This window comes from Canis lupus, chromosome 38 (genome assembly GCF_003254725.2).
Source record: "Canis lupus dingo isolate Sandy chromosome 38, ASM325472v2, whole genome shotgun sequence".
In the NCBI taxonomy this organism is placed as follows: Eukaryota; Metazoa; Chordata; class Mammalia; order Carnivora; family Canidae; genus Canis; species Canis lupus.
The window spans coordinates 697,668-709,292 of NC_064280.1; the positions used below are offsets into that span (position 1 = coordinate 697,668).

Sequence of the window (11,625 nt, forward strand, 5' to 3'; positions counted from 1 at the left end):
TTTGAAGTGCTTGTTGCTGAGAAAGTGGGGAAGAAGAGTGGGAACAGGCAGGGAGAATGAATGAACAGTCGCATTTGCTTTCCTCACAGGGAATAAATGTTGTGGGATGGGAAGGGGAGCTGAGCCCAGCCTGACTGGGGGATGGGGGAAGGCCTGCAAAGCCCAGGCTGTGGAAAGAAAGTCAGAGAGGACAGCGTGCCAAGTGTACCATCTGCTTCCTGGGCACCCTGCTGGCTCCAGGGCTATCTCTCTCTTCACCCAGCAGAGCCTCTGTTGCTGCCTCTCCCCAGATGGTGGGCTGCCAGGGGCACGGGAATGTATGTTCCTGTGGTGACCAGGTCCTTGGGTTGGGGGATGCCACCCCCTCACCAGCTGGTGCCCAGGGACGTTGCAGGCCAAGACTGCACCTCTGGGCTAGTGTGCCAGGGCAGAAAGGAGTCTTGCCAAAGCCATCTGTTCTGAGGGCATCTAGGCACATGATCTTGGAGCTGGGGTGGGTAGGGTTGGGGAGATAAGGGGGAAAGGGCCAGGGTCCTATGAACAAAGGACAACTCTCTCTAGACAAATCTAGGCCCCCGCACTGGCTTTGTGTGACCTTGGGACTCACTGCACTTAGCTGGACCCACATTTCCTGTCTGTTGGATAACACCCTGCTGGTTGGGACTAGATGATCTTCGGGGGCTTCATAGTCAGGATTCAGTATCTGGTCAGCGGGAGGGAATAGGGAGCAAGGGGCAGCATTGAGGAACACCTCTGGCAAACACACAGACCATTCCACTCCTGCCTTCACACAGCAGCCTGACAAACCAAGGAAAAGACAATGTCTCCTATACAGACATCTTTGACAGGGGATGGGGGTGAAGAAGATTCTTCTCAGCCCCCTGTGGACCTCCCCAGTGGCTCCTGGTGTGCATGACCGGAGTGCACCTCAGTGGATGGAGAACGTTTCTTGCATACTCCTTGCCATCATCATCATCATCATCATCATCATCATCATCGGAGAACTAGATGATCTTCGAGATCCACTTCATCCACGTTCACTTTCTCGTGGAAGAACTGCCCCAGTCTGCAGAGCCTCCCCCTGGTGATTCTTGTTGGGGCCCCAGGTGGTGGGTGGCAGTGTGCTCAAAGTGCCTTAAGTTGGCCTCTTGGAATTTTTGGATTCTGTCTGAAAAAAAGCTAGAAAGGTAAGCCCCATCCCTCTCAGTGCTCCATCACCTGCTGCTGCTCCCTTAGAGACAAGGAACTGTCAGCCCCTTGAAGAAATGCCTAGAGAAGAGAAGAGGAGCTGACAGAGAAAGAGAAGGAGAGAGGAGGGGGAGAGGGAGGGGGGACCTATGGAGAGGTGGCGGGGAGAGGGAGAGAGAGAATTCCTTCTCACCAGACACAAGAATAAGATGGGGGACCCCCGCTGAGCAAAGAGGAGGGGAAACAGCTGGACACCAGGCAGAAGAGAAGTCTGATTGGCCTTGGCCGCCTCAGCCCAGCTCCCTGGCCATACCCTGGCCCACTGCGCACAACCTGCACAACCTTTCCGCCAGAGTCCCCACTTCTCTAGAAGCTGCGAGGGGAGGCTCAGTTCTGGAACAGGAGGATGGAGTACCTGCAGGGTAAGATTCACAGTTTGAGGCTTTGGGCCCACCGGGATGCAAATGAAGGGCTAGGGTGCTGGGCTGGCAGATGCAGCTGAGGAAGAAGGGAGGGAGTTTAGGGCTCCTGGCAGGGAACTTGGAGGGAAGGGATGGGGGAAGGCTCTGATGGAGGGCTCCTTGTTGCTGCTGCAGAGGGCTTCCCCTAGCCCAGCTAAATGAATAGAGCGGGAGAATCCCGCTCATGAGGCACTGATGCAGCTGGCTTTGGGGAGGATTCCACTACCAGAGACACACCAGGTCCCTCACACCCACACCACACCCATTTCCTCCCCTGCCTGCCCATGTGTGCACACATGTACACATGCTCATCACATGCTCACGGGCCCATCACGCACATACATACTCACCTGTGCACACACCCAGAGACCCAGGGGACTCGGGACGTGTACGTACTACCACTACCACATTGCAAGAACACTTGGTTTCCTGTAATCATTTGCTACTAAAAAGCTGCATTTAGAAAGTATATTTTATAAACATTCTTTTTTAGATTATACATTAGTTTTTAAACACAGGTGCTCTGAATGCACTCTCATTAGATGTGCCCTATTTATTTCTGCATACCTCTGCCGCCCAGAGATAAGTCCAGTGCCTGGGAACATAACAGACATGCCATGAATGTTTGTTGAGTGAATGAATAATTCTTTAGGAGCTCCTGAACAATCCTTTAAAAAGCCACAAGACTTCTTGATGATGAAGTTTATCTAAATCTAGCTGAGTGACTAATGGTTGTACTCTGTGTGTGTGGCTGTATAAGAGAGAACATCCGTAGACGTGCACGAGAATGTGCCTAATCAGGAGGGAGGTGGGCAGCTAGGAAACAGGCATGCGAGGAGCGAACGAGCTTTTGCCAGGTGTCTACACACGCCTGTGTGAGTGAATAGAAGTGTGGGTGGGAGCATTTAGGCACTAACGTGGGGTGGTGGTGGGAGGGGCTGCCAGGAGATGCTCTCCCACCCCCAGACATAACCCCAGCCTTTAGGGGGTTTGCACATGCAATGAACACGCTGAGTGTACAAGGAATGGCCTGGGTTTACAAGTGTGGGAATGGGAAGCAGGGTGAGTCTGTGAACTGTTCCCACGACGCTCGAGAGAGAGCCCTGCCTCTTTGTTGCCCTTCCTCCTGCCCTGTCCCCAGGACTGGACGCTGAGGTGATTCGACCCCATTCTCGCTTCTGCTGCCACCTGCTCCCAGGGTCCCCATGAAGCTCCCAGCATTTCTGAGCCTGCTGGCCCTGGTGCTGCTGGAAGCGGGGACAGCTTCTCTCCCCAAGGAGAGGAAGCAGAGAGATGAGATGCACGGGGAAGGTGATTCTTATGTAGTCCTGGGGAACTATGTCCTGGGCCCGGACAACTATGATGAGGTCATTGACCTCAGCGACTACGAGGGGCTCATGGACTACGGGGACCAGCTCCCTGAGGTAAGGGCACGATAGCAGACTGGCGGTGTTCCCTATAAGACGCTGAGCACCGGAGGCCTGGCCCCTTGTAGGTGTTTCAAGCCTCCTCCTCTCTCCCCAGGAGGTGGAAATTCTGGTCCCTCCCTAAGAACTTGTCACTTAGATGACACTAAGAAACAGGACAACAAACGTTCAAGTTTTTTGTTGGTTTGTAGTAAACTCAGTGGGACACCTCGCCCTTAAAAGTCATGTATCTGTCCTGATGCCTTTAAGGAAGATCATAAGCCGTATCTCGCTGGGAAGGGGGTCAGCCTTGTCTTCATCCTCTCGTTAGAAAAAGAAGCTCTGCCACTCCATCTGCTCTTATGCTGTCTTCTGGTCTGAAGCTTTTTCCTGGCCCTTTCTTGCCTTCCAAGGGGCTGAACTGGAGCCTACACCCATTAGCTGCGTGAGCTTGGTCAGTGCTGGGCAAGGGGAAGCACGCTGGCCTGGGTGATCCAGAGATGAGGATTCTAGCTCTGGCACAGCAGGGCTGCCAGCTGCCTGCCTCCTTGATCCTCAGTGCTCCCTGGGTCCACTTCCTTCTCCATATAGGGAAGATGTTGGATCCCCTGGTCTTTAGAAAGTTCCCTTCTGGGGCACCTGGGTGGCTCAGTTGGTTAAGCCTCTTCGTTTGCTCAGGTCATGATCCTGGGGTCCTGGCACCAGAGCCGGGAACCTGCCTCTCCCTCTGTCCCTTCCCCTGCTTGTGTTCTCTTTCTCTCTCTCAAATAAATAAATAAAATCTTTTTAAAAATTTAAAAAAGAAGTTCCCTTCCTTCCTCCCTCTTTCTCCACAGTGACTCTTTGCAAATGTAAAACTAGTCACTGAGGTCCCCAGAGTTCAAAGTAAAGTCCTTTCTCAGGCAAAAACCTGGCCAAGTGTGTGCTGTGTGCTATGTCTCCAGGCTAAAGTGACCAACCTGGCTCCTCCCACCGGGATCAGTTCTGCTCAGAGCACAATGACTCCAAGGACCCTATCTTTGAAGCCCACGATGATCAGGCCTACGGAGCTGGGCGTCCTGGGCTCCCCAAACAGCCACGGTGAGTCCACGGTCACACGACTCAATATGCAAAGGCCAGAGGATCTGCAGTCATGACCCAGCCCCCAGGCCTCCCACAGTCAAGTGTGGTCAGGGTAGGAAGTAGAGGGTCAGTGCTAGCCCTCACTGTAAGGGAGAGGAGGAGAAATAGCCACAGTAAGAAACAGAAAGAAAACCTAAGGTTTTGGGCTGTATGTACAAATTGGATGGGATGGAGGAAAAAGGCAAGGACTCTGCTATGCCTAGCAGAGCCACCCTACCTTAATTAATAGCATCACTACGGGAGCAGGTTGAATGGTAATTAGATTAGAGACAATTAAAAGCCTGTCGAGAAGAATAAATAACATTGTGGCTGTCACTTGGCACGGAGGCAAATGAAGCAGTCATACTGCTTTTCAGTTCTAAATTCCCTCTTTAGTAGCATTTTCCCCTTCCTGACACCCTCCTGGAGGCTGGGACGCTGGCATAGCTGGCAATAAGGGGGTGGCACTCTGCTGGGGATCAGGCCTGAAGCAGAGGAGGGATGCAGTTAATTCCTGACCTGCTGGTCCCCGGTTCCTATTCTCTTGAGATATTTGCCTTGGGTGGACCTTGGGTATTGGGGCATCAATAGGAATCCATGACCTCTAGAGCTATAGAATCCCAGGCTTCCCAGGACTGCAAAGGGCCTCAGCTGGACCTGCCATTCAAGGCATTGGGATAAGAAGGACACTGAGCTCCTCTCTGCTCCACCTACACTAGTCACTGCCTGCAAAACAGAGCTGCCTCTTTATCTCGGGGATGTGTCACTGTTAACCAATTTCCCCTTCGAGCTGTACTGGCGGTGGTCTCCCATAATCTCTCTCCCTTGTAATGACACATGATGGAAACCACATGCGTTCTTCAGTGGTATGAGCCAGTGGTGCCTCCCAATTTTTTAAAGCCAGTTTGGGTTTGATGGCCTGGCCTGTGTCTAATGACCACTGGTCATGGAATGAGAACAGTAGAGAGCTGTTTCCCAATAGAATACTGGGATGCTGACAAGAAGGGAAAATGTATTCCACTCCATCAAAAGCCACTCCATCGTGGCTCTATTACATTTCTTGGAGCCATACAGAACATGTCTTACTCCTCACCCAAAAGGCAGCTGGCAGAGCCAGCAACCCTGGGCCATTCCACTTAATTCTGGCTTTATTTCATTGTCAGTGTGCCTTTGGGGACCAGAGAGGAGCCCCATGGAAAAGAAACCAACGGATGTCCTAGAAACGCCCACATAGGTCCAGGAAAACCTACATAGGACTGGAGCCTGATAAAAGCACCCGTGAGCCAGGACCGGGTAGTACCTGGGAACGGGTCTGAGTGCCAGGCTGGGAGCAGCCAGCAGCACTGCCCTAGTGCATCGTGACCCTCAGTTCTGGCCAGGGCTCAGACACTCCCTGGAGTGAGGGCCGTTGGTCCCAGAGGCTAAAGGAAGTCTAAGAAGGGTCTCCCTTTGTTCTGTCTTCCACCTGGGCCAGGCCTGCCCACCTGTCTCATCTGCGTGTGCCTTGGCTCCTCTGTGTACTGTGATGATGCTGACCTGGAGAACATCCCTCCTCTCCCCAAGACAACCACTTACCTGTATGCCCGCTTCAACCGCATCCGCCGGATTCGAGCTGGAGACTTCAAGGGGCTGAGTATGCAGTGCCCTGGCAGAAGAGGGAGGATGGGCCTGGCATGGGGGTGCCCCAGGGCCATCTGCCTTGCCACTCAGCCACACAAATAGTCACAGACACAGTGTCCCACCTGAGGTAGCCTTTCCCTGTTAGTTTTCATTCTCTCCAGCTACCAAATGGAAATAGCCCGAAGTCTCTCTAATTCCTTGCCTTGAAGATTTTGGATAATAAAAGTGTTCTGTTCCCTTCAAAGCTCTGGAAAGCTGGGAAGGGGGAGATATGATCAAGCCTACATTTTCAGGATTCCAAGCTGCTGTAGCTCTGTGCCCTCCTGGGTTCTGACTCCATAGCACTGACGCTGTTTACCTGCTTGTCGTTTGTTGTCTATTTTGCTCCTTATACCCCACCTCGAATAGGAGACCTGGGCTCTCACCTAGATTCCATCACTAATTCTCACAGCCCTCTGGGCTATAGCATCTTTTTGTGTAAACTAATGGTAAAGGGTGGGGGTGGAATGGGTCCAGGGGTTGGTGGGCCCGTTGAATCTCACTCTCTACCAAACCCATCCAAGGTAGGCAGCCACCACTCAGGGCAGAACTCCATGGGCAAGCACTGCAGAATCTGAGGGCTTTCCTACAGGGTCCTGGTTTATAACATTATTTCTTCCAGCTTGGACCTCATCCAGGTGGAGAACTGGCTGGCATTCCCTGTCTTAAAAGGGATGGAGTAGGGGACAGGTGGGTCCAGCAAGGGCAAGGAAAGGTGGCATGCGCTGTGTCTCTGTGTTCTCCCCGTGCCCCACAGCAAAGCTGAAGAGAATTGACCTTTCCAGCAATTCCATCTCCTCCATTGATGACGATGCCCTCCGCCTGCTGCCCGCCCTGCAGGACCTGATCCTCCCAGAGAACCAGCTGGCAGCCCTGCCTGCGCTGCCCCCTGCCATTGAGGTGCTGGATGCCCGCCACAACCAGCTCCAGAGTTCAGGGATACAGCCTGAAGCTCTCAGGGTGAGCCTATCCGCACACACCAGGCCCTCATGGGCTATCCCTGCTCTGACCCTGTTCAGGGTATGAAAATCAAACCCCATTTTCTTCATCTGTTCCCATTTGTTTTATTAACCTTTTGTTGTTGTTGTTGTTGTTGCAAGAGACTGACTCTGACTCAAAAAAAAGGTGTGTGGGGGGGTTGTTTAACAACATCCTAGCCCAAGGACCTCCAGGAGAAGGACATTCTGGCTTCGTGGGCCTGTTACAGGAGATGGGGTGTGGGTGCTGCCAGAAGCCAAGGTCAGCAGCTCTCACTGTCCCTCTTCTGGGCATGTGGCCTCTTGGCCTCTTTCTGCACGTCCATTCCATCCACCTGTCTGCACCCTCAGCTTCTGCTCCCCTAAAACACTGGCTAGCATGTGACCTGCAGTCCTGCCAGACCCGACTCTAACTCCACGGAAACTTTTCCTCCCCGCCACTAGCTGACTAATCACATCTTTCTGTGAGCAAGTGCTTAAGGAGACAGTCTGACTGTTGCTGGCGGCCGGTGCCCACGGGAAGGGCGAGCTAACACAGGGCCCGCGTCAGGCCCCTGCGGCTGCCCGCCTCACGGGCTGGGATGAGCTCCAGGAGCAGTCCCCTGAGGAAATGAGCAGGCGTGTGGACAAGCCTGCCCCCAGTTCTGCCACCCTCTCCGCCTGGCCTCCTGTGTGCCCGTGGCCATCATTCGGCTGCTCTGGGTGTCTCCTGAACACGCTCCTCACAGCCGTCCCTGGTTTAGCGTTTGGAGACTTTTCATTTGGGAAAAATGCCTTCTGCTAGCAGAAAAGTTGAGGCTGGAGTGAGGCTGGTCCCCTCGTCCTCCCTCCCACCCCGTCCCTGCCGGCCCTTGCCCTGCTCCTCATCAGCAGCTGACCAGCTCCCCCATGCTCCCTCGGCTGCCAGATCTCAGTGGCACCTGCAGTCCCTCTACCTCTGGTGGGAGTGAGTGCCTGGGAGCTCCGGAGAGACTGGGCATCCCCTGAGCACCCAGTACCGAGCCTGGCATGGGGCTGAGGCTCGGGAAACCCCTCAGTGAATGAATAGAGTCACACCAGGCGCCCCTCACTGCCTGGCCCAGCAGCACTGGCCAGCCTCCTGTGCCCTCTGCCTCCTCCCTAGGCACTCGAGAAGCTGCAGTTCCTCTACCTGGCTGACAACCTTCTGGACTCCATCCCTGGGCCTCTGCCCCCAAGCCTGCGTTCGCTGCATTTGCAGGTAAGCAGCCTCCCCAGGAGCAAGACCACTGAGTAGAGCTGGGGAGGGGAAGGGGGCAGATAACCAGGAGCATCTTTAGGCAGTAGGGGCAAGCACCTCCTTCACTGGGAGCTTCCTGGAAATAGGGATGGGAGATCTTGCCCAGACCATTGTCCATAGACTCAGTGGGTCCGCCTTCCTTTCCTTCTCCTAAAAACGCTTCCTGTCCCTCCATGTCCTATATCCCATCTCACCTGACTACTTGCTCCTTCCCTGCCTCCCTTCCCCTCTGTCTCCTTCTCCTCTCTTGTCTCTCTTACTCTCTCCCCTTGCTCTTGATCCAGCCTCCAGGGGCCACCTCTCCTCCCTCCTTTGCTGCATGGCCTTTCATGGCCCATAAGGGCCTCAGTTTCTCCACTCTCAAGAGGGGAATTGGTGGGGAGAGCTCACCGATCTGCCTTCAGTAATGCCTGAGGGCCCTCTCCAGGCATAGGTTTGGCAGCTGTCAGTGTGTTCTTTCCAGAATAACATGATAGAGACCATGCAGACAGACGCCTTCTGTGACCCCGAGGAGCACAAACACAGCCGGAGGTGGCTGGAAGACATCCGCCTGGATGGCAATCCCATCAACCTGGGCCTCTTCCCCAGCGCCTACTTCTGCCTGCCTCGGCTCCCCACGGGCCACTGCTGCTAGCTCACGGCTCCCAGCTCACGGCTCCCCACTCCCCAGCAAGGGGCCTCACCACCTGCCAAAGGCACAGACTGCCTCCACCTCCACAGAGTGTCCTTTGTTCACAGGGGAATCAGCCTCCCGAGCCAACTGCAAAACTCACCCCCACTCCCTTCCTCCAACTGCTACACCCGAGCACACACACACATGCACACACATATACACACAGATATACATCCACAGACATGTACATATACACAGACATATAGACATATACACAGAGACAGACATACACGCATAGACACACAGACACATGTACACAGACACACCGATGCACAGATATACACACACGTAGACATACACACGTGTGCATGTGCAGAATGTCCTTCAGTAACCAAATTCGCATTTCTCATCCTCTTTCCTGTTAAGGAAAACCTTACGGCTCCTGACTCAGAGAAAAGTAGCATCTGCAGCAAAGCTCATTCAAATATTCCCCATCCCTCCTACCCACACAGAATGTCAGGAAGTCATGGAAGAGGAAGAGGAGAAGAAAAGGAGGAAGCGGGAGAAGCAGTGGCATGCTTTAGCCAGCTCTTACTACAAGGCTTCCAGAACCAATTGTTACATCTTCCAGAATTTCATACGCCAGTCATTAAACACCGCTTTTATTAAAGATTAAATTATAGAGCTTGCATTTAAATATATGATGTTGAAAATAAATGTAATAAATACTCAGACTCATTACTTCCCAATTATTTTACTAGTAACCATGTTCTTGAACTTATTTATGTCTATGACATACTATACAATGACATCGCTCACGTGCTCATCGCTCCCCAATGACACTCTCGGTGACATCACCTTGGTAGTTTGAAACTGGCCGTGGTGGGAGTATTTGCAGCACGGTTATCAGTAAAGGCTACACATTGGGATCCTTCGAGAAGGGGGGGGGAGAGGGAGGGGGGAGAGAGGAGGGTGGAGAGAGAGAGAGAGAGAGAGAGAGAGGGAGAGCTGGTTGTCAAGTTTTGCCAGCGCACCACTGAGGAGCTATTTCACCCACTAGGGGTAGGTTGTGGTTTCCACGGGCCTTGCTTTATTTTCTTGCTCTTCTAAGTTAAGGGCTTCCTGTCAGATTTGGAGGGAGCCATTCGTCAGGATGGAGACAGACAGGAATCTTGACCTGGATGCCCTCTGTGTAGCCCTTACCCGTTCCTGGCTCCCTGGACCAACCAGAGGGTTTCTATCCTTTCCGCGCTCTCTTCCATGGTTAACCACCAGAGAGCAGCCGTGCGCAGACGAATAAAGAAAGCGATTACTCGCTTGCACCCTTGGCTTCTGGGCGAGGCCTGCTGCGATGGGAGATGGGAAGAAGGCCAACTATGATCTAGGTGACTTGTTCCTTGAATTATAAGGAGAGGAGAGATGTCACCCTTCTCCTTATAAGGAGATGTTGGGTAAGGGGGACGTAATGGATGGGAGCTTGGCATCTGGCGTTGGCTGAAGCATAGAAGAGGGTTGAGGCCGGCAATTTTGTTGAGCACCTGCTTGCCATGTGCCAGGCACTGTGTTATATGCTGGTGGTAAGATGATGTGGAGGCCGAGAAAATTAGGGCCATTCAAGTTCAACATTGGCACAAGTACAGCCATTGTAGCTTTGGCAGCCATCTCAGGCCACTGTGACCAGGCCACTGTGACCAGGTACTGAACTGCACCTTACCCCGGCTACAGGCAAAATCACAAAGCACGCCCTTATCAGAATAAGGAAGCAAGAGCTTGTGAGACCTCTTTACTGGAGATTCTCACCCCCCTACCCTTACTGAAAAACCCCACCTTACCCCAGACCAGCCCATAAAAACCCAGCTGTAACCCACCTCGGGGTCCAAGTCCCTGCTCTGCTATGTCGGGTATACTTGGACCCAAGCTTGTTAATAAACTCATGTACTTGCTTCAGTGTCGGCTCCTCGGTGGTTTTCTCGGATTCGCAATCTTGGGCACAACAATGACATACTTTTCCTCATGGAGCTTAGAGTCTGGCACAGGAAATACATGTGCAAAAAACAGTCACACAACCACTCTGTACAGCTCATGACACAGACAATAGGAGGAATCTACCAAACGCTATGAGAGCTTATAGCAGGGAGACCCAGTCTGATTTTCCAGCAGACCTTGAAGAAACAACAGCTAAGCTAAAACCTGAGGGAGAAATAAGAGTTAGTTAGCCAGGCACTCTGTGATTAGCCAAGGCAATCACTCAAGGTGGGGGAGGGGTTGGTTCCCCAAGTCTGGGACAGGGGGCAGGTATACGTCCTGAGGCCCACATGGAAGCTATTGCACTTGCCGGCATCCCCTGCATGTCTAGTACCTCTCCAAGGACTTCGGATACTCAAGATAGTGCTGGAAGCAGAAAAATCAGGGATTATTAGTCACATTCCTGAGATGAAGAAATCAAGAACCCCAGAAGATAAAAGCACTTACCAGAGCTCACATGGCTAGCTGAGGTTTGGATGGAGATGCAACCCACAGACCACAAATGGAGTGGGATGTCTTAAAGGTGAGGGGTGTCCCAGTTGGTCTCGCACTGCCTGTTCCCTCTCTCCTAGAGATCCAGGGATTCAGCACACCTGGGGCTGGGCAAAGAGTGAGCCAATAGCTTCTCACTTTTCCAAACAGCAGAGAACAGTAGAATTTCAGAACAGCAAAGTTCTGGCCCTTCCTCTTCCTGTCTTCCAAGGAGCTTGCTACACTAGGAGGGCTCTCTCTCTCTCTCTCTCTCTCTCTCTCTGTCTGTCTCTCACTTGCTCTCTCTCATCTGCAAGTCCTATCTTCCTCCACACCCTGGCTGTGTATTGGATTATGACAAGGCCTAGGCATGCAACCACTGCAAGCCTCAAGTTCCCCAACTGCAAGGAACCCCATGATGAAAAAAAACCCAGACAATTTTCTAGAACTAGAGCTCCTGGGTGCT

At 52.8% G+C, this 11,625-nt stretch overlaps 1 protein-coding gene across 1 annotated transcript; it reads left to right on the plus strand.

The window, feature by feature from the left end:
- Nucleotides 1-1,326: 1,326 nt before the first annotated feature.
- On the plus strand, nucleotides 1,327-9,554 carry OPTC (opticin). Its single transcript, XM_049106926.1, has 6 exons — nucleotides 1,327-3,073; nucleotides 4,000-4,135; nucleotides 5,631-5,789; nucleotides 6,573-6,775; nucleotides 7,916-8,011; nucleotides 8,514-9,554. The coding sequence occupies exons 1-6, from the start codon at nucleotides 2,855-2,857 to the stop codon at nucleotides 8,682-8,684; spliced, it is 984 nt and encodes a 327-aa protein (XP_048962883.1). The 5' UTR covers nucleotides 1,327-2,854; the 3' UTR covers nucleotides 8,685-9,554.
- The last annotated feature ends 2,071 nt before the right edge of the window (nucleotides 9,555-11,625 follow it).

Bases quoted from the DNA above. Each gene is read 5' to 3' on its own strand.
- OPTC (XM_049106926.1), top strand. From the start codon at position 2,855: ATGAAGCTCCCAGCATTTCTGAGCCTGCTGGCCCTGGTGCTGCTGGAA. The intron at 4,136-5,630 runs GTGAGTCCACGG...CACCTGGGCCAG, and splicing joins GGGCTCCCCAAACAGCCACG to GCCTGCCCACCTGTCTCATC. The intron at 6,776-7,915 runs GTGAGCCTATCC...CCTCCTCCCTAG, and splicing joins TACAGCCTGAAGCTCTCAGG to GCACTCGAGAAGCTGCAGTT.